Source organism: Aquarana catesbeiana, linkage group LG01, assembly GCF_042186555.1.
Source record: "Aquarana catesbeiana isolate 2022-GZ linkage group LG01, ASM4218655v1, whole genome shotgun sequence".
Taxonomy (NCBI): domain Eukaryota; kingdom Metazoa; phylum Chordata; class Amphibia; order Anura; family Ranidae; genus Aquarana; species Aquarana catesbeiana.
In genome coordinates, this window is record NC_133324.1 from 349,190,608 (window position 1) to 349,217,680 (window position 27,073).

Genomic DNA, 27,073 nt, shown 5'->3' on the forward strand with positions numbered 1-27,073 from the left:
GCCATTTTTCAGTTTTCAGCGCTGTCGCACTTTGAATGACAATTGCGCGGTCATGTTACACTGCACCCTAATGAAATTTTTATCATTTTTTCCCCACAAATAGAGCTTTCTTTTGATGGTATTTGATCACATCTGTGGTTTTTATTTATTGCGCTATAAACAAAAGAAGAGGAACAATTTTGAAAAAACACAATATTTTTTACTTTTTGCTATAATAAATATCCAATTTTTTTTTTTTAAACCAATTTTTTCCTCAGTTTAGGCCGATATGTATTCTTCTACATATTTTTGGTAAAAAAAAATCACGATAAGCGTATATTGATTGGTTTGCGCAAAAGTTATAGCGTCTACAAAATAGGGAATAGATTTATAGCATTTTTATTTATTTATTTCTTACTAGTAATGGCGGCGATCTGCGATTTTTTGTGACTGCGATATTGCAGCGGACATATTGGACACTTTTGACACATTTTTGGGACCATTCACATTTATACAGCGATCCGTGCTATAAAAATGCATTGATTACTGTGTAAATGTGACTGGCAGGGAAGGGGTTAACACTAGGGGGCAATCGAGGGGTTAATGTGTGTCCTAGGGAGGTGATTCTAACTGTGGGGGGAGGGGACTGACTGGGGGAGGTGACCGATCGGTGTTCCTATGTACAAGGGACACACCATCGGTCTCCTCTCCTCTCTGACAGTGAACACAGATCCACGGTCCTGCTCTGTTACCCGGCAATCGCGGGTGCCCGGCGGACATCGCGGCTGCCGGGCACACGCACCGGTTCCCGAGCGGCGCAGAGCCCCCTAGTGGCTCGGGAGGGCGATCACGTCATATGACGTCCGCCCAGAACAACAGCTGCCTCGTCCCGCCGTTATATGACGGTGGGCGGTAGCTTAGTGGTTAAACAGTTGCTGTTACATTACAGAGCACCCGGCATAGTAATCACATAAAGGGAACACATACCTAAACATATCAAATTGAAAATCCTAATGCTGGAGTCGTGGCGGCGACCACGTCGGGCACATATCACCCCAATGTCCAAGCGGAGACCGGGGCGAGCGACTGGTCCCCCCCTATCCACACTGGTCCACCCAGGCCGCGCCAACCCGGGAGCCTCCCCAAGGCAGTAAATCCACCAAGTAAAGATCAAAATGTATCTAAGGAATAGAATTTACCACAAAATTAAACTAAACCACTTTCATAAACGAGAGACCCCACAGTATAAGCCAGAGCATCCCAAAATATTAGATATATCCAAAAATGTCATACCTCAATGGTATTAAATCCAAAAGGAAAAAAGGAGATCAAGCCAGGGATGCACCATATGAAATGTAGAGTATATGAACCCTATTCAAGTACTTAGACCATGAATTCCCAATGAATACGTTCAGCAGATAAAGGCAGGATAAGAATGTCTCAAAGCTAAAGCCTACCTTGATAATATAAATTAGAAATGAACAACTTTGCATGAGATTAGAAAGAGTCCCTAGTAGTCCCTCAGAACCCACCTTGCAGCGGTAAGTATAGGAGTATATACAATGACAGAGATCCTGCATCTGACAGGGGTTTAAAAGGGCTGACGTGCGGCGTCACAACATCACCACGTCATCCCCTGGAAGGGAGGAGTCGCCGGAATACATAGTGGGCATCTCAGTACATGCCATATTAAATCCTGGGGGGGGGGGAGAAGAGAGGCATCTACTCCTCTATTGCCTAAAAAAGGGGGGGCAAGACCACGATGGCTCAAAAAAAGGGGGGACCCTGAGCCCCCACTGCACGGCGCCCACCACAGCACAAAAAATGTCTGCGGGCGGCGTCATGCAGCAGGAGCCCACCGACGCAGGAAAGCGGCCATGCGAGCGGGCATCGGTTGGGTCATTGCCGAGGCTCACCAGCACGAGCAACCGCCCATAGCAGGCCGCCAAGAAAAGGGCCCCCCAAGGGTCAATAAGATCCGAGGGGCCCACCTGTGCCGGGCGGGACACGGGGGGACCAGTGCAAATGTGTCAACGGACACCAACCACGACAACAATAACAAGGACTCCAAATCCAGGGAAAAAGGGGGGGGGGGAACAGGTGGAAAACAGGTTGTTGGTAAAGCCATGTTGTACAGAAGTGAACATCAAAGAAGACTATACAAAGGACTGGTGCGTAATGAAGAAAGGGCTGCTGCTCCTTCTCACAACCTCCCGATGAAAAACCCTCCAAGAAGGGTCTACAGGCATACCCCACTTTTATATACACAATGGGGTTTATTTACTAAAGCTGGAAAGTCCAAAATCAGGTCTGCATAGAAATCAATAAGCTTCTAACCCCAGCTTGTTGAATTAAGCTTTGGTAATAAAACCTGGAAGCTTATTGGTTTCTATGCAGAAGTGAGCCTGATTTTGCACTTTCCAGCTTTAGTAAATAAACCTCATTGTGTACTTAAAAGTGGGGTATGCCTGTATAACTAAACTGTTCATTAAGTCCGGGGGGCGAAGTCGCACCAAGGTCCGCAATCCAGTGGGTTGTACTGAGATGTTTTCGTATAAGAAAGCCACTAAAACGCATGATTTGTATTTTGTATTTAATTTTCACTATTGTTTTCCGTGCGTTCCTACCTGTGTCTGGATCTTTCTGCGGTTTTGTTCTTTGTTCTCTCCCTGCTTTTGTCTGGGCGGAGTTTTCCTAGTGTTAGGCTGCGCTCGCGGCTTTCCCTGCTTGGTCACGGCGGGGAGATGCTGCGAGTGTTGTGACGCCGCATCACGCCCACTGTGTATGCCGGGGGTGGCGACTCCTCCCTTCCAGGGGATGACGTGGTGATGTTGTGACGCCGCACTTTTGGCAGCGCCGCGTCATATCAAGCCGCCTGTCAGCCCTTTTAAACCCCTGTCAGATGCAGGATCTGTGTCATTGTACTGGACAGCACATTGCTGGATGGTTCGAGGACCCCTGCTCCTATACTTACCGCTACAAGGTGGGTTCTGAGGGACCACTAGGGACTCTTTCTAATCTCATGCAAAGTTGTTAATTTCTAATTTATATTATCAAGGTAGGATTTAGCTTTGAGACATTCTTATCCTGCCTTTATCCGCAGAACGTATTCATTGGGAATTCATGGTGGAAGTACTTGAATAGGGTTCATATACTCTACATTTCATATGGTGCATCCCTGGCTTGATCTCCTTTTTTCCTTTTGGATTTAATACCATTGAGGTATGACATTTTGGGATATATCTAATATTTTGGGATGCTCTGGCTTATACTGTGGGGTCTCCCGTTTATAAAAGTGGTTTAGTTTAATCATGTGGTAAATTCTATTCCTTAGATCCATTTTGATCTTTACTTGGTGGATTTACTTCCTTGGGGAGGCTCCCGGATTGGCGCGGCCTGGGTGGACTAGTGTGGATCGGGGGGGGGATGGGGCAGTCACTCGCCCCGGTCTCCGTTTGGACATTGGGGTGATATGTGCTCGACGTGGTTGCCACCACGACTCCAGCATTAGGACTTTCAAATTGATATGTTTAGGTATGTGTTCCCTTTATGTGATTACTATGCAGGGTGTTCTGTAATGTAACAGCAACTGTTTAATATATTTAATATATTTATATAACTAGTTATTGTTATACTTCTTTAATTCTGACTTTGTTATACAGTGTGACTCTTCTTCACAAAATACCCCTGATGAAGGGACAGCCTGTCAAGTCCCGAAACATGCAGGGCCGTGCTGAAGACCTTCCAAGCATCACTATCATATCATACCATTGCTTTTAAAGTTTCTATATTTTGTATGTTCTCTTTCCTACATGATTATTGTTGTTTTTGTATATGTTAGTTTGTATGTTAAATCCTCAACTGAGGATGAATCATCAATTGGTGAGATGAAATTTTCTTCTTTGTTATACGAACCACTGCCGCATCTACCTCCAATGGACCGTCTGGCATTGCAGAATCTTTTTCCAACAGTGGATAAAGTTTTTCTAGGCAATTGAGAGGAAAATTTTTTTTTTTTTCTTTGTTTGCAGTCCCAAGTCGCATGACAAGTCGCACCAGTGGAAACCGAGCCAAAAGAAGGAAACCTGCTTCTTTAAAAATGGGAAGTACATCTTTGACTTCTCAAATGTAGTGTTGGCTTCCTCCCAGCCAATAGCTGGTTTTACAGCCTGGACATAGGGCTGAACTAGGAAAAAGTTGAAGCCTGAGGGCCGAGCTCTTCTGAGGTATCCTCAGATGGCCCACTATTATCCAGATGTCTAGGAGGGATACTTGCTGCGTAGTGAGAGGATTCTCTTGAGGATGGGCCAGAGTTAACTTCTCTGGATGAGGTTGAGCTATTTGCTGCAATGAAACTGCTGTTGCTCGTTCTGCTATGTAACCCCTGCCCATCTTTTGCGTAGGACAGCTTACCTGTTAACCCTCTGACTGTCTGATTGCTGCATAGACTCTAAAACAGCTTTTGCAGACTAATTGGCTGGTAATGGGATTACCCCGCATGCTCGACATTTAGGGATTTGAGAGTTGGTGAATGTGAAGAACTATGTCTTTTCACGGATGAACCCTCGCCGCTTGCATGGTATCCTGATATGGATGGTGTGCCCTGGTTTGGGCCTTCATAGGTTTATGTCGCCTTGATGTTGGACTTCTGGCATACAAGGCTGAAATACATGAACAAACCAGCATAAGTGCTCTCTTTTTTGTTTGTTTTTTCTCACCTGGATGACAGTCCCTACCTTAAATGTTGGAGAGGGTCTTGTTCGGGTGGCGTACTGCTTATTTTTAGGCAGCAGACAGAAAAAGTAACTAGAGAAAGATAAAGGAGTTAGCGACTGGTATTTCAGCTGAAGCAAGGAAACGGTACTCCTGGGTAAAAAAAAAAAAAAAAAAAAAGAAGAAAGAAATGATCCCCTCCAGGAGCTTCCCGCGTAGGCAACCTCCTCAGATAACAACAGGATGCCATGTTGAAAGCCCCCAGTAATAAACAATAGAGAGGGGAGGGACAACCCTCTAAAAAATGATTTTGACAAACAAGGGCAAAAAATGTAAAATTTGCCCCTATTCAAGATGGCTGCCACAACCTCAGGCCAGACCGCGCAAGTGCGGCCGGCAGAACTAGGACCTATGCGGCCCGCCTGTCTCAGCCCGGCCCACCGAGCCAGCTCCTGACATCCGGCATTGCGCAGAGTGGGCAGAAAGACACTGAAGGACTCAGAAAAGCCGGCACGAGGTGCACGCCGCCCACTATAGTAACCAGGAATGAAGGTAAAATATCACAAGAGGGGAAGGTGGTGGGGGAGGAAGAAAGTGAAAAAGAGAGAGAGGAACGCAAGGAAAGGAAAGTAAGAGAGAATGGATGACAGGAGGGAGAAATGGAAGGAGTAAAGGAGTGAAGGCTAAGTGAAAAATATAGCTGCTTTCTCTGCTGCAGGCTTGAGCAAATGCCAGTATATAAATGCAGATAGGAGCTCTTAGTTAAGAGACAACTGCTGTCACAAAAGACCCACAGAAGGGACTCCCTATCTTATTAGCGCATTTAGCTGCCCAAGAATAGGGACTGCACCTGGGAGAGGCTTGAACCCAGCTGGAAGCTGCCGACTGCAGAGGTAAGGGACATTCGACCACCATTCACTGACCATGAGGTATGAGGAAAAAAAGGAGAATGCTGGGAGTGCACTAATAACCATAACCTCTCTCCTCTATTTAATTACTGCCTTTGCTGGCATAATTCCTTTGCCCCTCCCCTCACATCCTTACAATATCTGTTATGTAGCTGGTGGGGAAAAACTATAATGGGGTTGATTTACTGAAACTAAAGAGTGCAAAATCTGGTGCAGCTGTGCACGGTAGTCAATCAGCTTCTAATTTCAGCTTGTTCAATTAAGCTTTGACAAGAAAAAAGCTGGAAGCTGATTGGTTTCTGTGCAGAGCTGCACCAGATTTTGCACTCTCCGGTTTTAGTAAATCAACCCCAGTGTGTCATTTGAGTGACAGCTCTGAGTCTGTTGGGGCTCCTGACATCTTATCCAAATAGTGGTGCCCAGCAGTAGCCTTGGAGCTTTTGGATGTCTTCACGGGGCTTTTACAGGTAAATACAATGCATAAAATAATTTAATTGCACATATAATCTCATGGGTAGATTTTTCACTAAAATTAATGGTCTGGTGACAGTGTCTCTTTAGGCATGCTTTGCATCTGCAGCACCTTGCAGGTTTTAACCTGAGCTGAAATTGTGCACCTATAATGCTGCACTAATATGTGTTCATTGATACTAAAATCTGATTATTTACGCTGTCTTACAGTCAACTTACATTAGAGACTTTACTTTGACAGATGTGACAACTGCGTATTCTATACACAGAAGTGCTGGCTTCTGCTTGAGCTTAAGAAAAAGCTCTGACATAATCGGATCATTCAGTCCTCTTTGGTTCAGTATACTGTATGCAGAATTGAAGGAGGGGGACCACCAATGGGAGAGTGCCATGGCACAAAACAGTATTTTGTGCCATGGCAACAATATATGAGTGTTGGTTTAAATGTTAAAATATAATGATATGAAAAACAAATCTGCCAATCTATAGGCAGCCCTTATGCCTATGACTTTAGTGGCTTTAGGCTATTGAAAAGATCTCAAAATTGAAGATTCCTTCAATGATGATACGCATTTTTGCTATCTGAGAACACTTGTTTCAAATCATTTCTACAAGATGATATATTTGTTAACATAACCGATGCTGAATAGTGAGCTTGAATATGGCTAGAACCACCAACTGGTCTATTTTTAAAGCCTTACTCTAGGTTTTCTGTTATTTTAAATAGTTTGTTTGGGCCAAGTTGGCCCAAACAATTTCCTTTACTAATTGCTGTACCCACTGCACATACAGTATACAGGTTAATGTTCCTGTAGTGGTATGAGGGACTTCCTGTCCTTTTCCTGGAACAAAATCAAGTTGGGCTGAGCTCTGCTTAGCCATTCAAAGGAGGCTTTGTGTTTTATCAATAAATACAAGGCTTCCTCTGATTGCCTGATGTGGCGAGGCAGGTGGATGACATCAAAGTCTATGCCTCAGTCAATCACTGATAAAATACAAGGCAGCGCTCAGCCCAACTTGATTTTGTTCCTGCAGCAGATGGGAAGGCCCTATACCACTGTCGAAACAGAGCACTGCATACTGTATATAGTAGATACTACATACAGTTTATACAGCGCTGAAAGCGGACGCAGCCATTGTGGTCTAAAATTTTTTATTTACGCCCAAAGGCTTATTTACCAAAGTATAACTATCGTTACTTACCATGACGACAGTTTCTTTCAGCAAAGACAAATGAGAACCTACAAAAGACAGAACCTGCACAGTTTTAATGATTCAAAAAACCTGAATATTCAGATTCCTTCAAATGCCCAGTTATGACCTGTTCTCTTCAAAGTAGAACTAAAGACATACCTTTTTTTTTCATTTTGGTCAGGTTTTCTTTTTTTTGCCATCTATATCTCATTGGTGAAATTTCCCTTTCATTTCCATCACAAAGCCAAAGCATGAAGTGGAGAGGAAATCCCTCCAAAGTGCTTGTCACCAGAACTAGTGCCCTCAATGGATGATTTCCCTCTATTCCTGTTCTTGGGAAAACCCAAAATTTGTGATTTTCTTTCACTTTCTCTTTCAGAAATAAAGGTAAACAGGACAAATAGAGAGGGTAAATCTCCATTACAGAGGTACAAACAGCAATAATCATCTGACTGGTGATCTAATACTTTTGCACTCTACCTAAGACCCCTTTCACACTGGGGCGTTTTTCAGGCACTTTAGCGTTAAAAAAGCGCCTGTAAAGCGCCTGAAAGAAGCCTCATCTGCAATACCAATGTGGAAGCCTGAGTGCTTTCACACTGAGACCCCTTTCACACTGGGGCGTTTTTCAGGCGCTTTAGCATAAAAAAAGCGCCTGTAAAGCGCCTGAAAGAAGTCTCATCTGCAATCCCAATGTGAAAGCCCAAGTGCTTTCACACTGGGGCACGGCGCTGGCAGGGCATCAAAAAAAGTCCTGCAAGCAGCTTCTATTCAGTGCTGGGTGCGCCGATGGCCCAAGCCCTTTCACACTGCCAGCGCCTGAAAATTGCCCCAGTGTGAAAGGGTCTTAAGCGGCGCTTTACCAGCCTTTTTCGGGCGCTGGCAGTGTGAAAGGGCTCGGGCTTTCACATTGGGATTGCAGATGAGGCTTCTTTCAGGTGTTTTTTTTAACGCTAAAGCGCCTAAAAAACGCCTGAAAAATGCCCCAGTGTGAAAGGGGTCTTATATTTGAAAAAGTTTTGCTGTTTTGTTATACTCTCTGCTCTCTGTAGTCACCGGCTCTCTGCTTTGTCCCTCCAGCACTCACTGGAGCACTGAGCTGTGCAGGGGGTGGGAGGGGCTGGCTTTGTCTCCCAGTGGCTCACTGTGAGGCTGAGCCAGCTGCCAGTCTATGTTCCTTGGTGGATCCTGTCTGTACAGTTGGGATTGATCCAGCGCCTGGACCAGCTGAGTGACGTCAGCGTGTTTTAGCCTGCTGTTGGCTGAAAACGGGTCACAGGAGTGCAGAATAAACTGCACTCCTGTGATCCATAGCTTTGGCCCTACTTCTCCTTTAAGCAACATAGAAACTTCTCCTGTTTTATGTCAGCAACAGTGTTTCCAAATAATAAAAAAAAAAAACATTTTGAATGTTTCTTTAATAGATTTCTTCTCAATGCTTTATTTTTCTCTCAGTTACTCTATTGATCCCCTCTCTGACCCCGAGGCTCTCTTCTCTATTGACCCTGAAGATGGAACAATTGCAACAAGTACTTCCTTAGACCGAGAGATCAAGAAAGAGCACAGTATTACTGTAACGGCTACTGAGAACGGTGAGTGAGATCATTTATCAAATATTCTAGTTTTAGATTCTTTATTAGATACACAACCCATAGTTTGAGGGATTCATTCTGTTAATTTGTCCAATTGGCAAACAAGCCAAGCATCTAATGCCATAAGCCACATGCAGTAAATTCTGTCAAAATAGCTGGCTATCCACTTGTATTATACAGTTGGGCCTTTGCTCTCTGGGCATATATGCAAGTGATGCAACCAGCCAGAGCATTGCTAGTGATAATCAGGAAAGGTATGGGCATATAATTGCTTTTAGATATTTGCAATCAATTAGGGATCATGCCTCTTTCCCTACAGACAAAAGGAACATTCCTTTCCATATGAATGTGCCAGTGGGAAACTTCTCCTAAGCCATGAAGAAAGGTTGAGGTAGTTCTTGCATTTTTGTGATCAGAGTAAAGTCAGGCATGACTCGCTGCCATTCAGCCCTATTTGATCTGTCCTCTGAGAGAGAAATTTTAAACTGTATCTAAATTAGAAAAAGTATCAAGCTTCATAGGAATATTTTGTTGTACATCACTTCAAACTCACAAACTGACGCATTTCTCTTTTTTGTGTTGTATGTGTTGTTTTGTGTATTCATATATCGTGTTGTTTTATATGTTTCTGTCGTGTGTTTTGTTTTCGCTATTGGTGTTTTCTTTTCTTTTTCGTTGTGTCTCTTTGTTGTGTCTCTGTGTTGTGTTTTTGTTTCAGACAGCCCCTCCCAGGTGTCACAAGTTGGCGTTGTCATCCAGGTACTAGACGTCAATGACAATCCTCCAACACTCGCTGAAGTATATAAACCACATGTATGTGATAATGCACAACCTGGGCAGGTATGTTCAGCTTGTAAAGAGGAAAGATATATATCAAAAGAAAAAAGTAACGGTAAGACCGGGAGCCAGTGGGATAGGCTCCCAATCCCATTATTACTGTAAAAGCCAATTGCAGTGATCACAAGACTGAGAGCTCATTCCACAGACTCCTGATTGATTAAATTGTGACTGGCTGTAGTCCATGGCAGCGTGGGTGTGCAGAGAACGCCTAGTGAGCGTGGTTCCTGCTGAAAGCTGTGGTGCCGGCTGTACACACATATGAAAGCTTTTTGTGAAGTTTAAATAGTTTGGACCAAGCAATTTATTTCACTAAGAGATGCAGTATTCTCAGCCATTCACAGGAAGCTCTGTATTTTCTCAATGAATACAAAGCTTCCTGTCAGGTCACCTTGAGGCTAGGTGACAGATGCACTCTGTAGGAATCAGAAGTGCACCGCTAGGTAGTGGACCCAAGGACTGACTGCTGCGGATTGAACCCTGGGAGGTTCAGGAAGCAGGTCTACTGGATCACTGACACAGATCCCACTGGGAGCTAGAGCATAGATTCCCCAGGGCGCAGAGTCTAAGAGCCAGCAGGTGTTCACCAGAGCCTCTAGTGGTGAGGATGGACTGCGCTGCAGTGTGGCTCCAGGTCGCGGCCCCCAGGGTCTCACAGCTCACGCTCACGGTAGAAGAGGAAGGAGGCAGCAGGCTGGAACAACAAGGAAAGTAAGGGACAAGCCAAGGTCGGGGCCACAAGCAGTCAAGGGCAACAGAGTTCACGCCAAGGTTCAGGGTCACAGGCAAACAGGGATGGTCGGGGACACGCCAAAGGTCAGGGTCACGAGCAGACAGGAAAAGATAAGAACAGGCCAAAGTCGGTAACTGGAATCAGACGTAGGAAACACAGCAAGTACACACGAAAGCTAACACACAATGGTTGATCAGCACTGCTGGCTTGCAGTGCACAGGTTAATATAGGGTTCCCTGATAGGAGCTGGGGTGGAGCCATGCTAGAGGAGAGTTTACAAAAGCAGGGGCAAAAGGGTAAGTCTCATGGAAGACGCAGTTCCCCAGTCCATGAAATTGCCAGCGGCTCCGGAATCCAGATATGCCGAGACCGAACGAGGGGAAGCGCCAACATGAAGGAACACAGAAAGGAGAAGACGAGAAGGTGAAGGTGATATTTCAGGGTCCAATATTCCACCTTCCAGATGTATTAGCCCTGAGCGTTTTTCCGGACGAAGAGAACAAGTATCACGAAAATGACCTTTGACGCCACAGTAGAGGCACAGGCCCAGAGTTCTGCGCCTAGTGCGTTCTTCGGGAGATAACTTGGTTATCTGCAGCTGCATAGGTTCCTCAGCAGGCAGGAGGTGCTCCTCGGAATGAAGAGAAGGGACATGGAGTTCAGGCTGCCTAAAGAACGGGGAGTGCTGGCGTCTTTTTTCCAGGTCCCTCTCCTGAAAGCGAATATCGATCTGGTTACACAAGGTGATGACACCATCCAGATCAGCAGGGAGAGATCTTCCTGCTAATTCATCTTTCACTCTATCAGAGAGGCCATGTAAAAAGGTTGCAACTAGGGCCTCATTGTTCCAACTTAGCTCAGCAGTCAAAGTACGAAAATGAAGAGCGCACTGTCCCACAGAAGCGGACTCTTGACGGAGACGTAAAAGGGCGCTGGCCGCTGAGGAGACACAACCCGGTTCCTCGAAGATATTCCGAAAAAGTTTCAAGAAATCAGACAGGCTAGAAACCACTGGATCAGTTAGTTCCCACAGAGGGGCAGCCCAGGCTAACGCCTCGCCGCACAGGAGGGATATAATATAGTCTACCTTTGCCCGATCGGACAGGAAGTTTGGGGGCAGAAGCTCAAAATGAATTGTGCACTGGCTAAGGAAGCCACTGCAGGCCTTGGAGTCCCCAGAGAAATGGGCCAGACAGGCTGTGATTGACAATGGCTCCTGCTGCTGTGGTTGAGCCAATGAGGGAGGGAGAGAGTTGAGAGAGCCTCTGCTCTCATGCACATCGCTGGATGGAGACTGGGCTCAGGTAAATATAAAGGGGGCCTGAGGGGGGAGCTGCGTGCAGAAGGTTTTTTACCTTAATGCAGAGAATGCAATAAGGTAAAAAAAACCTTCAGCCTTTAGAACCTCTAGTTTTTTTCATCTGCATACTACATTATTTTACCTCCTTAGTAAACTTAACTACCCCCCCCCCCCCTCCTTTTTAACATTTATTTTTTTTAATGTAGCTGTATATTTTAATGGTCCATTATCAAATAAAAAATAAATTCTCCTACTCCTGACATCCACAGCTCTACCGCATATGTGTATATTATTTGTTGTTTGGACCTATAGTAGTGCCCAGAAACAATAGTGTAAATTTTGCTTATTTTTTATCCTACCTAAAACACACTGACACTCAATTAAAAAAAGTTTTTAAACCCCTTTACTGCCAGAGACAATTTTGCATTTTTGTACACATTTAAAAAAGATTGCCCCCAAAACATTATATATTTTCTGAAAGAATACACTCTAGAGAATAAAACTGTGGTAGTTACAGTTTTTTATGTTTCACGATATTAGCGCAAAGGTCACAATTTCAGTATTAAATATATTGTGGTTAAGGGGAACACCAATGGAATAAATGACCCATTTTTGGTAAAATATAAAAGATGAGGTAAAGTAAATAGGTACCCAATATGTCAAACCTTAAAATTGTGTGCGCCTGTGAAATGGTGACAAACTTCAGTACCCTATATTTTCAATAGGCAACGCTTTAAAAGCCCCTACAGGCCATCAGTTTAGATTTTAGCAGGAGCTCTGGTGTTATTGCTACTCTTATGCTGCGTACACACGGTCAGATTTTCCAACGGGAAATGTTCGATGGGAGCTTGTTGTCAGAAATTCCGACCGTGTTTAGGCTTCATCGGACATTTTCCATCGGAATTTCCGACAAACAAAATTTGAGATCTGGATCTCAAATTTTCCAACAACAAAATCCATTGTCGTAAATTCCGATCGTGTGTACACAAAGTTCCACGCATGCTCGGAATGAAGCAGAAGAGCTGCACTGGCTATTGAACTTCATTTTTCTCAGCTCATCATATGTGTTGTACGTCACCGCGTTCTTGGCGATCGGAATTTCCGTCAAGATTTGTGTGACCGTGTGTATGCAAGACAAGTTTGAGCCAAAATCCGTCGGTAAAAAAAAAAAAAACATTTATTTTGTTGTCGGAATGTGCAATCGTGTGTACGCGGCATTAGGCTGAGTTCACACTGGCATTAAGAGCAGGCATTTGACAGGCATTAAACCGCCCCTCAAACGCCTATGCACAAGATAGGCAGCACATTGTGCTGTTCACACTAAGCATTAGCGACACGTTGCTTCAAAATATAAGCCTCATGTCGAGTCAGGAGGTGTTTGAAGCCTTTCAGCGCCTCCCATTCAAGTCTATGTTAACGCTTCACAAACGCTCTCGCAGACATTTTTGTTGCGGTTTTGGTGCAGTTGCAGCGCGTTAAAATTTGTTTATTTCTGTCACTTTCCATTGTGGAGCAGTTTTAACGCTCATCAAATGCTACAAAACTGCGCATAGGGCAATTAGGGAGCGTTTTTAAAACTTGTAAAACGCCCAATTCTAAAGCTCATTGATGCCTGTCTGACACCCATACTAACGCCATACAAACGCTGTAGGAGCATTGTTGAGCATCAGAAATGTAGTCAAGTGTGAACAAGCCCTTAGAAGTGCCTCTCTCCTCTTTTATACTCTGTACTGTAGCTCCTGCTGGATTTTGCTTCTAATGCCCTTGTGGAGGCTTCCATTTGTGGATGGACATTATATGGTTACACAACTATGCTATGATCTTTTTATATGGACTATAAACTGAAGGACTTGTGGAACGAATCATCTGAGTTTCCATTATTTCTTATGGGAAAATTTGCTTTGATATCCAAGTGCTTTGGATTACAAAGCAAAGTGCTTTGGATTGTTCCCGGAACTATTTATGCTCGCAATCCAAGGCTTAGTAAAACGTACAAATGGAAAATGCAGCGCTAAAGATCTCAGATGCCTACTAGGGATAGTGGCAAATATATAGATAAAGTGACTGTGCAAAAAGTCATATATACAAAATGATATATATATATAATGAACCAGTGCTGAACAGTAGGTTAATAAAAATAAATAAAAAATATAAAATAATGTTCATTTCATTAGAAAAGTGTCCTTGATGACAGAAACCATATCAATCACAATCTCATTATTATTGTCCAATAAAAAAGAGTAATAATAGTGATCCAAAAAGTGAGGGAATATATAATTAAAAGTGTGACTTTGGTGAAGCAAATTGATAAAAGATCCGCCACCTGGAAGACAGCTGCCGCCGAGGACACGAGTTGCAAGGGACCAGAGAGACTTCCGATGATGTTAGAAGGGTTAGCGGGCCCAAACAAATCAAATGTTTATAAAAGGAAGTAGAGAACAAAGGGGCACATAGAGTGATTCAGTAAGAAATTCACAGCTGGTTTATTGAAATAAAAGAATAACACTCAAGTTTCTGAAGATAAAAAAGCACTTGGAATAAAAAACATTGGCAGTATCAGTGGTATCAGTAGTCCTTTCCGACGCGTTTCGTCTTATAGGACATCATCTGGGGTACTGATCCACTGTAAATACTGCCTTTATATACTAAAAGAAGCCCCCACATTAAGCTATGGCTCCAGTAGAACGTAGCTGCTCAATTAGACTGACTTCTGGGTGGTCAAGGTGGCACCGGCAGCGTGCGGTTCAAGCCTCATTTCAAATGGAGGCCGGAATTCAGTGGTGCACAGCTAGGACGCATGTCACAAAGCGGATGTCACGCAATTGCAATGACAGCCGGGTAAGTGTGGTCATGTGGTATACATGTGACCCAAGCCTCGTTTTGAACGAGGGCCGGGCACTGCTAAAACGTACACCTCAGAACCGATGTCGCGCAACCCCGTAGACATCTGGGTAGACGTGGTGACATAATGCACATGCGGCCCAAGCCTCATTATGAACGAGAAACTAAGGGCGGAAGTGCACAGCGATGATGCATAGTATATCTCATATTAAAACAGAACATGGGACATGATAAAAGCATCATTATCAGCAAGGGACGATATATTGAAATAAATGGTGACAATATCAGATGGACAAACTGCTGGTAAAAAACAGAAATGAATACCGAAAGTAAGGGGCATGATCTACTGGGTAAATGTAAAGGGGTGATAATAGCCAAATTGTCAAAATCAATATAATAGTTAGAAGTACAAAAAACGTAGTAAATATGCCTATATCTATTATGCTACTTTCTGCAAGGGAGCCACAGCTCAATATGGAACCTCCATGAACACCATATAATACATAAATGGACCTTACAGAGAAAATGATGTAAATAATTGTGGACATTATGTACAGAATATCACGTTGCTACACACATAATCAAACAAATGTTAGGATTGGTTAATGAATGCATTAATATCCCATTCCACATTTAATCCTAATGGCGAATGAGATTGTAGTTCATAAATCCAATAGGTTTCTAACCGTGACACCTCACGGGTGTTAGCCACTGGAACATACTTAGAAATGACCATATTCTTGGCACTGTTTTACCTGAACGACCAAAGGTCATTTTTAGGGGGGCCCCCTCCTTGCAGGGCAAGATTGCCCCTAATATTATTAATTCCCCAGAGTGTCCCACATTTTTTCATGACATGGTGGGTTATTTCCCATGCAAAAAGTGTACAGTATGCCAACATAACTCATGTGGGAGATGTAAGACCTTGGAGTTTCGATCAAATGTGAAGAATAAAATTTATCCCATCAAAGTATTTTGTACATGTGCAATGAAGTGTGTTGTATACTTGATCACCTGCCCGTGTGGTAAGCAATATGTGGGTCGTACGATTGTGCTTTTTCCGTTCGGGTAGGTGAACATGTCGCAAAGATCATAGGCGGTGACACTAAACACACCGTTCTCAGGCATTATAGACAATAACATAATCGTGACCCTACTGGATCACAATTTCTTATAATTGATCGATACATTCCCCTTTGGGGAGGTAGGGCTACGACCCGTGGGGTGTCACGGTTAGAAACCTATCGGATTTATGAACTACAATCTCATTCACCATTATGATTAAATGTGGAATGGCATATTAATGCATTCATTAACCAATTCTAACATTTGTTTGATTATGTGTGTAGCAAGGTGATATTCTGTACATAATGTCCACAATTATTTACTTGATTTTCTCTGTAAGGTCCATTTATGTACTATATGGTGTTTATGGAGGTTCCATATTGAGCTGTGGCTTCCTTGCAGACAGTAGCATAATGGATATAGGCATATTTACTACGTTTTTTGCACTTCTAACTATTATATTGATTTTGACAATTTAGCTATTATCACCCCTTTACATTTACCCAGTAGATCATGCCCCTTACTTTCGGTATTCATTTCTGTTTTTTACCAGCAGTTTGTTTGTCCATCTGATATTGTCACCATTTATTTCAATATATCGTCCCTTGCTGATAATGATGCTTTTATCATGTCCCATGTTCTGTTTTAATATGAGATATACTATGCATCATCGCTGTGCACTTCCGCCCTTAGATTCTCATTCTTGGACCGCATGTGCATTACGTCACCACGTCTACCCAGATGTCTACGCGGTTGCGCGACATTGGTTCTGAGGTGTACGTTTTAGCGGTGCCTGGCCCTCGTTCAGAACGAGGCTTGGGTCACACGTATACCACATGACCACACTTACCTGGATGTCATTGCAATTGCGTGACGTCCACTTTGTGACGTGCGTCCTAGCTGTGCACCTCTGAATTTCGGCCTCTATTTGAAATAAGGCTTGAACCGCACGCTGCCGGCGCCATCTTGACCACCCGGAAGTCAGTCTAATTGAGCAGCTACGTTCTATTGGAGCCATAGCTTAATGCGGGGGCTTCTTTTAGTATATAAAGGCAGTATTTACAGTGGATCAGTACCCCAGATGATGTCCTATAGGACGAAACGTGTCGCGAAGGACTACTGATACCACTGATACTGCCAATGTTTTTTATTCCAAGTGCTTTTTTATTTTCAGAAACTTGAATGTTATTCTTTTATTTCAATAAACCAGCTATGAGTTTCTTACGGAATCACGCTATGTGCCCCTTTGTTCTCTTCTTCCTTTTATAAACATTTGATTTGTTTGGGCCTGCTAACCCTTCTAACATCATTGGAAGTCTCTCTGGTCCCTTGGAATTTGTGTCCTCTGCAGCAGCTGTCTTCCAGGTCTATCATTATTCAAGCTTGATTGACCCAGTGGGTATATACCCATCTATGTCCAATCTTTCTGGTAAGCCTTTAAGAATACATGGTGGCGGATCTTCTATCAATTTGCTTGAAAGTCACACTTTTAATTATATATATTCCCTCACTTTTTGGATCACTATTATTATTATTCTTTTTTATTGGACAATAATAATGAGATTGTGATTGATATGGTTTTTGTCATCAAGGACACTTTTCTAATGAAATGAACATTATTTTATATTTTTTATTTATTTTTATTAACCTACTGTTTAGCACTGGTTCATTTTATATATATCATTTTGTATATATGACTTTTTGCACAGTCACTTTATCTATATATTTGCCACTTTCCCTAGTAGGCATCTGAGATCTTTAGCGTTGCATTTTCCATTTGTACATTATACTAAGCCTTGGATTGCGAGCATAATTATTTCCGGAAACATACTCGTAATCCAAAGCACTCGTATATCAAAGCAAATTTTCCCATAAGAAATAATGGAAACTCAGATGATTCGTTCCACAAGTCCTTCAGTTTATAGTCCATATAAAAAGATCATAGCATAGTTGTGTAACCATATAATGTCCATCCACAAATGGAAGCTCCACAAGGGCATTAGAAGCAAAATCCAGCAGGAGCTACAGAGTATAAAAGAGAAGAGAGGCACTTCTAAGGGCTTGTTCACACTTGACTACATTTCTGATGCTCAACAACGCTCCTATAGCGTTTGTATGGCGTTACTATGGGTGTCAGACAGGCGTCAATGAGCTTTAGAATTGGGCATTTTACAAGTTTTAAAAACGCTCCCTAATTGCCCTATGCGCAGTTTGGTAGCGTTTGATGAGCGTTAAAACTGTTCCACAATGGAAAGTGACAGAAATAAACAAATTTTAACGCGCTGCAACCGCACCAAAAACGTCTGCGAGAGCGTTTGTTTGGATCACTATTATTATTCTTTTTTATTGGACAATAATAATGAGATTGTGATTGATATGGTTTTTGTCATCAAGGACACTTTTCTAATGAAATGAACATTATTTTATATTTTTTATTTATTTTTATTAACCTACTGTTTAGCACTGGTTCATTTTATATATATCATTTTGTATATATGACTTTTTGCACAGTCACTTTATCTATATATTTGCCACTATCCCTAGTAGGCATCTGAGATCTTTAGCGCTGCATTTTCCATTTGTACGTTATACTTTGCATAATCGATTCTCTGCTGTGCTGGCTGCTTGTATTTTGTTAAAGGGACAGCACGGTATACATATATATTTTTTTTCAATCCAAGGCTTTACTGTACCTAGATATATTTCATCCTATAATTTTCACACTGAAATCATTCATTATATTTTTATCTCAGTATGGCAATCTATAGATTGTAATCGTCTGGGGACAAAGCACAAGTACACCTCTACCAAATGAGCAGTTTGTATGCTAGGAATCAACTCTCTCTGCAGTGGTATAATGCTATTGTATTGTATAACAAAACAATGTATTATGTTGTCATACTAATGACACTGTTTATTCTGTCTCTGTGTTCCCAAAGATCATCCAGACTATCAAAGTGAAAGATGCAGATTTTGAGACTGGTGGTTTCTCTATTCGAAGTCCAGCTGCTGCATCTGATGGAAACTTCACTATACAAGACAACAAAGGTGTGCTCATCAACAACCCCTAAATAATGGTCCTTTTTTCTATTCCCTCTATGCTTCATTCATATATCCCTTTCTATGCACTCCAGTATTTATCCTCTGATCCCTCTCTTCTCACTAGATGGAAGCGCGTCTCTTCTGGTGAAGCACAGCAGCTTTTGGAGATCTCACAAGGACTTCTTTTTAGTGCCCATAGAAATCACCGACAATGGAGATCCCCCACTTAGCAGTACTGATACCCTGACGGTCTCTTTATGTCACTGTGAAGCAGGCGGAGAAGTCCTAAACTGTCATATGACCACGGGGTCAGCTGCTGGACTAAGCACTCCTGCTCTGCTGGCTATCCTGGCTTGTGCATTTAGCCTTTTGGGTAATTATACCATCATCTCTTCTTTTATTAGTAAGGCCCCATTCACAGGGGGACATTACCAATTACATGCAAGAGACCTAACAGGGGCTGAAAGAAATAGTAGGCTGACGGCACCTGCAGCAAATTGGCTGGAATCCCTGCGGTGTTTCCTGCATGTAACCGGTAGCAGCCCTATTTTCAAGTGTACATGGGGGGCCTAAAATGTAATTTACACAATGCAAGAATTTGCTTTACTGTCTCCATGGTGTGAGGCTTGTGAATCCAGGGGAACAGTACAATGGTGTGCTTTTCCATTCCTTTTGTCCTGCCTCACCTCAACTTTAACCGCTTCAGCCCCAGAAGATTTTACCACCTTCCTGACCAGACCACTTTTTGCGATGCTTTAACTGACAATTGCGCAGTCATGCGGCGTTGTACCCAAACAAAATGGACGTCCTTTTTTTCCAACAAATAGAGCTTTCTTTTGGTGGTATTTGATCACCTCTGCGTTTTTTATTTTTTGCACTATAAACATAAAAAGAGCAACAATTTTGAAAAAAAAAAACGCATTATTTTATTACTTTTTGCTATAATAAATATCCCCCGAAAATATATATAAAAAATATATATTTTTTCCTCAGTTTAGGCCGATATGTATTCTTGGTAAGAAAAAAAAAAAAAAAAAAAAAAAAATCGCAATAAGCGTATATTGATTGGTTTGCGCAAAAGTTATAGCATCTAAAAATAGGGGATAGTTTTATGGCATTTTTATTTTTAATATTTTTTTATTAGTAATGGCGGCTATCTGCGATTTTTATCGGGACTGCCACATTATGGAGGGTCGGACACTTTTGACACTATTTTGGGACCATTGTCATTTATACAGCGATCAGTGGTATAAAAATGCACTGATTACTGTGTAAATGACACTGGCAGTAAAGGGGTTAACCACTAGGGGGCAATGAAGGGGTTAAGTGTGTCCTAGGGAATTATTCTAACTGTGGGGGGGGATGGGCTTCAAGTCACATGACAGCGATCACTGCTCCTGATGACAGGGAGCAGTGATCTCTGTGATGACCCAAGCTAGAACGGGGAAATGCCTTGTTTACATAGGAACTTCCCCATTCTGAGGCTCCGTGACACGATCGCCGGGAGACCAGCGGACATCGAGTCCGCCGGTCACGCTGTGGGTGGCACGTGCGCCTGCTATCCCCGACTCTTAAAGGGGATAGGTAGGTTAGGTAGGTTTTTAGGATAAACATGTACGCCCATTTGCCCACGGCTGCCATTGTGCCGACGTATATCGGCGTGCAGCGGTCAGCAAGTGGTTAAAGTATATTTTCACAAAAGAAAAAAAAAATGTAAAAAAAAATTTTTCTCAAATGTTTCTGAGAAGGTGACTTCTACACCAGTATATTTTCCCAAAAACTTTTGTACAAATATTTGTATGAACATTCTCAATACATTCAATGACATGACAAATGTCATTTTGAAAGTAATTTTTAAGAAAAAATGTTAACATCTGATTTTGCAATGAATGAATGTTAGAGTATGAAAACCACATACACTGTTAGAAATTCGATCATTGAAGAAAAAATTCCTGCACCTTCACATTTTCTTGTCTCTACAGCCAAAAAAGAATGTTGACTTGATACCATTAACAATTAGAAAATCGAATGGCTGTTCTTAAAACAAAACATTTTGAAGTAAATTCCATGGCCAGCTTAAAAATGTCTAAACTAGCTCAGCGGGATCTGTCCCAATAGTTGGGCTGGGGACTGGCTGAGTTCAGTTCTCATTAATATACAGTGGAGAAGCCCAGCTACTAAACCGTTCTTTTGTTAAAGCGGTTGTAAGCTTTAGACAAGAAATGTGAGCAAAACATGTCCCTCTATAGTCTGTACTCATCTTAATTATGAACACTAAGGGGAAGATTTACTAAAACTGGAGCATGCAGATTCTGGTACAGCTGTGCATGGTAGCCAATCAGCTTCTAACGTTAGCTTGTTGAATTAAGCTTTCACAATGAAACCTGGAAGCTGAATGGTTTCTATGCACAGCTGCACCAGATTTTGCACTCTCCAGTTTTAGTAAATCTCCCCTTAAGTGTCATTTCCATCTGCTGCTTCATTCCTTTTAGAATGAATCACTTTTGACAAGTTTTCCTGACACCAAGAGAGAAAAGGTGACAGGGAAGGGATCTCCAGCTGATTGACAGCCCCAGCTCTGTACCTTTGTGCTGTGTGGAGAGGGGGGGGGGGGCACTTTCCTCCAATCAGCTCTCAGAGTTCTCCTCACTGAGCTCTGCAGAGTGTAAATTCAGCTCTCCGCCCCCTTTTTTTCTGAACTCTCAGACAAGCTTTTAAATTCTGGACTTGGTGTAGAGAGAAGAAGACTGCAGCTAGACAGATACAACTTATATAGGAGGATTTGTTTCATCTCTGCATATCACCTGAGGATATTCACTTCACTGGGTATATGTAAGGGTTTACAACCACTTTAAGACAGTATTTAATTATAGTACAACTGATGAGATGATATCTGCCTGCACAGTACAGACAAGGTTAAAGTGGTTGTAAACCTCAGCCATGGAATCTGAGCAAAGCACATATATTTGTAAGGTTTACGTCCCTCTCTCCTAAGCTCTAAGTGTCATTCCTCTGTGGTGCTTCGTTCCTATCAGCATGAGTCACTTCTGAGAAGTTTTCCCAACTCATGAGATAAATTTGTGCCGGAAGGGGGAGCGAGAGCTCAGCAGACAGCCTGTCTATTTAGAACATAGTTCTGATGTGTGTGAAGGTGGGTGTGTGTGTGTGCCTTTCCTCCAACCAGCTGTTAAATACTGTAACTGAAGTCTCTCCACTAGACATGTGCATTCGTTTTCGTCCGAATTTCATGTATTTTCGTTATCGCTTTAACAAACGATAACGAAAGGGCAGAATCCGGAAAACGAAAGATCCGACATAAACAAATGCTTTATTTTCGTTTTCGTTGCTACAACAGTTCGATATAGATAGGAGATTCGCCATGATGATGACAATAACAATCTGTGTCCATCAAACCTGTGGTCGAATGTGCCTAACCTTAACTCTATTAGTCCAAGATTATTCTACATAGAAAGAAAAGATTCGACATAGAGAGAAAAGATTCGACGTAGGGGAGAAAAGATTCGACGTAGGGGAGGAAAGATTCGACGTAGGGGAGAAAAGATTCGACGTAGGGGAGAAAAGATTCGACGTAGGGGAGAAAAGATTCGACGTAGGGGAGAAAAGATTCGACGTAGGGGAGAAAAGATAGATAAAAATAATGATGATGATGAATGTTATTGGCTGATTGTAACCAAAGAGGAGGAGCAGTAAAATAGCTAGAACTAAGTACACACGTACTTTGGCTTATGGTGTCTGTTGAAAGTTCTAAGAAGATTCGACGGAGCAGGTAAACTATACGGCGTCGTACAGTTTAGCTGCTCCGTCGAATTTTCTTTGAACATTTGACAGACACCATAAGCCTTCAATGATAGATTCGACCTTAATTTGGATTTTCGGACGAATGCAATTTTTAACGAAAAATGAAATAAATAAAAACGAATTTCGGGAGTAACTAAATAAATTTATTTTTCGGACGAAAACGAAATTCTGAAACAAAATATTTCAGTGTGCACATGTCTACTCTCCACCCACTCCTATGTACTGCTAATAGAAGAAGAAAGATTTTTAACACAATCTGCACTTTGGAAGGGGTGTAGAGTGGAGAAGACTGCAGTTATACAAGTAAAACTTACAAAAGGGGATTTATAATCTCTGTGTATCGTCTGAGGCTGTTCACTTCATTGGGTATATGTAAGAGTTCACAACCACTTTAAGTATAGCAAACACAGTTTCCTAGCCTTCCTCATAACAAAGAGAAGTAAGCAGAATTTTTCCTGCTGGAGCAATTTTTTTTTTAAGTTATGCTATTTGAGTGGGAACATGTAACAAAGTGGAAATACACTTTGACAGTTGCACTATTTGCACTATTTTCCCAGGCCTACAAGCCCTATATCACAGAGCCAGTACAGCCATATCCTGCACTGATGAGGGCTACAAAGCCTGAAACAGCTGTGTGCAAGTTGGTAATACCGGCTCTGTAAATATTACTGTACTGTACACACCATTGGTTTTGAATGCACTTATGGCTAAAAGAAGCAAAGGGGAATGATTTGCATGACTCTGCCCAGGTTCCCACAAGCCGAGATCGAGCACCTTGTTTTTAGGTCTTGTGCTAGAAGTTAGGACGTGTACTTCCCTTCTGTTATAAGAAGGCAATGCTGTATCTCATTTTTGCACTTTTATAGATTCCAGTGATTCCATACAAAACCTCTTCACTTTGATGAAACAGTTCAGAGCATTCGGGTTCAAGACAACCTGAACTTCCTGGAACTCTTTGTGACCAAAAATATTGGAGAGTACATACCTCTGCCCTGTTCTTCCAGGACCAGTCAGATAGCCCAGCTTACAATAATTTATTTTCTCTAGAGACATGGGCAATTTTTTTTTTCCACTAATCATCCTTGGAGAGCTTCTTGATAAACTCGATTGAGTGACCTCTATTTTATAACATTTGAGACCCGTCAATCTGAAATCCTGCCCTCCCAGACCCTGTAAAACAGGGACAGTGTGCCCCCAACTGGACACCTTTGGGAAAACAGGACCCCAGAAGCTCTCATCTGAAGGTTTGGAGGATTGATTCTGCTTTCCAGACCTGAGAAAAGAACCCTGAGTGCCCTGCCACTGGGCTCTGAGAAATTTCTTCCCTGGTCTGCAAACCTGGGCATGTCTGAATTGACTGAAAAATGTCTTTGATCGAAATGAATGTTGCGGCCTCTTCTTATCTTGTGGAATTAACCCGTTACTCTCTGGAAGGCACCTTCCAGGGTTTTACCAAAGAGCATCTTGCCATTGAAGGGAATTTTACAAAGTCCCTGTTTGGATGAAGTATTAGCCTCTAAATATTTCAGCCATAAGGCCCTCTTAGGTGTAACAGCCAGCATCATAATATGGAAGGATACTTGAACTAAGTCCACTGTTGCCTCTGCTACACAGGTAACTGTAAGTCATCCAGCACTTTAACTATGGTTAACCTGTCCACCTTGGCCTCCAGAGCTGTCTGAACATTCTCTTTCTATTTTTTTAATGCTTTTACCACAGTTGTTAGTGTCACGGAAGGCCTGCAAACTAGGGCTTTTTTATATTGACATGAACACAGTGTTCCATTTTGAGGCGGGAAACCCACAAGGAATTTGTTTTGGAGAACAGATCTTTTTCCTGCCATTCCTCTTCAATTATTTGTTAAAATATTGCATAAGTGGAAAGGAAGACATAGATTTATTTAAGGTTGGATAATACTTATGGGCTTTTTTGGCAGCCTCCAGCTCCTCAATCCAATTGAGTGTTTCTTTCACTGTATTGACATATAGGGGAGTTAGAGAGTACTCCAAACATACAGATCCCCTTCAGACTCAAAATCCTGCAGTCTGGCCTCAGGTCTAAGGTCTTCACTGATACTTGCCGGTGTTGAAGGAACCTCCTTTTCTGCGACTGCCACTGTAGAAGATAGCAGGTTTGCTGTTAGAACAGTGCTTCTAGCTCTTCGTTGGCTGGCTGACTCATAATGATGTAAGGGAACAAGGAATTAGTTAGGCTAAAAATAAAAGCCAGCAGCAGAGAAACAAAAACAGAATTTGAAATAGAAGGACACATGACAGAAAGTGATGCCCATAAGTAACCAATAAAAGCCCACAACAGGAGTATAAGTAAAGATTACAAACACACCAGCAGTCTTTCCAGCCATTTAGGTAGGCACCATGGGTGCTTCCAGACTAAGGAGGCTTTACTCCCAATACCGAAGCCCTCCACACAGCAGAGGCTGATTCTGCATGGGAATTGATAAAGGGAACTTACTGCTAAAATCGAGTTAGGCGATCCTGTCTGGAGCTGACCCAAAAGTATGTTGATTTGAGGAGGCCTGGAAAACCTGTTTTTAACTCTTCCCCACTCTATTCAAAGCTACAAAATAGTATTTGCTGGAGTTCTATTTTCATTTCTAGATTGATCTACTTATCTGTTGTCTTTTCTCTTCCTGTTGCATTCTAATGTATTTTATTTTATGGAAAATGCAGCAGGGTGAGTGAGACTTTGTGACATAGACACCAGTGCTGCAACCTCCTCCACTGCAATCTTGCAGTAGAAATGAAGTAGAAGAAATCTAAAAATCTAATGGTGATTCAGACTGCTGAAATGGGTGGACTGGCTGTTTACAGCCATAGCAATTTCAGATTATTTACACCTCAGCAAGCAATTGCTCACATTGGAAAAAACATAGGTGTCATTTCCTTCACGGAACCTAGTTACGTCTTGTACGTTCTGTCAGGCAAGCAGTTTTGTTGTATATGCTACGGTATTTGCCCATTACAACATTTATATAGTTCCTACTGCCAGTGTTTAATATTAATGGTAAAACCTCTGTTTTCTCTCCATAACATATCCATCCATGAACACAACCCCATTATTATTATTTTTTTCTCTGTCATATAACATTTTTTCCTATCCTACTCATACTCATCCACGTCAGCCCTAGTGTCCCTCTTCTATTTACAGCGCAGACACAAGCCATCCCCTCTGCCTCTATGTGAGGATGAAGATATCCGAGAAAACATCATTACTTATGATGATGAAGGTGGAGGAGAACAAGATACTCAAGCGTTTGACATGTCAGCCTTGCAGCCTCCCCAAACAGGCCTCAGTGGAGGCTTCTTTCACCCTCCTCGAATGGATGTTCTTCCAAGGGTTCCTCACAAGCCTGCCCCCCGATCACCTCAGCCAGCCCCTGTTGATGTACAACGGTTTCTGGCACTCCGTCTAAGAGAAGCGGAACGAGACCCTGTGGCTCCTCCCTATGACTCCATTCAAGTTTATGGGTTTGAGGGAGGAGGATCCTCAGCTGGATCCCTGAGCTCGCTGACCAGCAGCTCTGGAGGAGCTGGGGAAGATGAAACTATTGGGGATGACATATGGGAATGGGGACCACATTTCAGGACACTGGCAGAAATCTATGGAGCAAAACGAAGAAATTCTGTTCCGGAAGATTAAAACCGTTGAGTGATTGTTAACCGATTTCTTGTGAATGACATACAGAACGATCATTTTCTCTTTTCCATGAAACAGAGTGACATACAATATCAGTGACAAAGCCCCTACTTCTTCACAGAGATTAGCAGAGATGTAAACAAAGACAGGTGGAACCTTTGTTAACCCCTTCCCTGTCAGAGGCCACCTAAAAAAAAAGGGTTCCTAGGGGTCTTGTGACGTTTACAAGATTACATTCAGTTCTTCCAGTCTTCCCACCGCTTGCCGCGGGAGTATCAAATACAGTCCGATGTGTGCCATTTGTGGAAAACAAACATTTTATTTTCAAAATAAAATTGTAAAAGAAACCATTTGTTGTGTGCAATATGTATGTGAGTACATTCTTATACCTTCTGTTTCATATCTATGTATGAATCCCACATTGAACAGAATAGAAAAGAATAGAACATAGAATCGTTTTTTCTTTTCGCTGACCATATAAAGTGTTGGCTAAGTATAGGTAATTCTTGTCATGATTGGCGCAAGGTTCTATAATTAAGCCAGCCATAGACGGTTTGAAATGTAGATGCCATCAACTCACTAGTATACATGCTGTACATACTCAGTGTATGAGCAGGGGCAACGTCCCTTAGATTTGCTGACTCACCAATAGCGGTGCGGTCTACGTAACTCAAAAAGGCATACAGCAAAAAACATCCTTTTAGGGGGTCTTTAACCCCTTAATGTTTTTTGCCGTATATATGGTTTGAACCTAGACTGGTCCCTGTGGAACCATGTATGGGCAGGCTGAATGAACCCAATTTGATTAATCGATTAACTTTGGCACAACCAGCCTGTCGGATTTTAAATGCAACTATTGCTAGCGGTTATTATAGCCATTATCAGTAATCTCGATGTTCTCCTGGTAGGGACGGCTCTAGCC

The 27,073-nt window shown here is 42.3% G+C and overlaps 1 protein-coding gene across 6 annotated transcripts in view; it reads left to right on the top strand.

Moving 5' to 3' along the window:
• The window catches only part of CDH24 (cadherin 24), a 173,106-nt gene extending 146,608 nt beyond the window's left edge, over nucleotides 1-26,498 (top strand). For 5 of the 6 annotated variants that reach the window (XM_073632366.1, XM_073632381.1, XM_073632402.1 and 2 more), the window contains 5 exons: nucleotides 8,721-8,857; nucleotides 9,576-9,697; nucleotides 18,573-18,681; nucleotides 18,800-19,048; nucleotides 25,637-26,498. In XM_073632366.1, the coding sequence (XP_073488467.1) occupies nucleotides 8,721-8,857; nucleotides 9,576-9,697; nucleotides 18,573-18,681; nucleotides 18,800-19,048; nucleotides 25,637-26,154 (1,135 nt within the window). In that variant the 3' untranslated portion in view covers nucleotides 26,155-26,498. The remainder of the gene's footprint in view (nucleotides 1-8,720; nucleotides 8,858-9,575; nucleotides 9,698-18,572; nucleotides 18,682-18,799; nucleotides 19,049-25,636) is intronic. The other variant, XM_073632410.1, reaches the window with a different exon arrangement.
• Nucleotides 26,499-27,073: the final 575 nt, after the last annotated feature.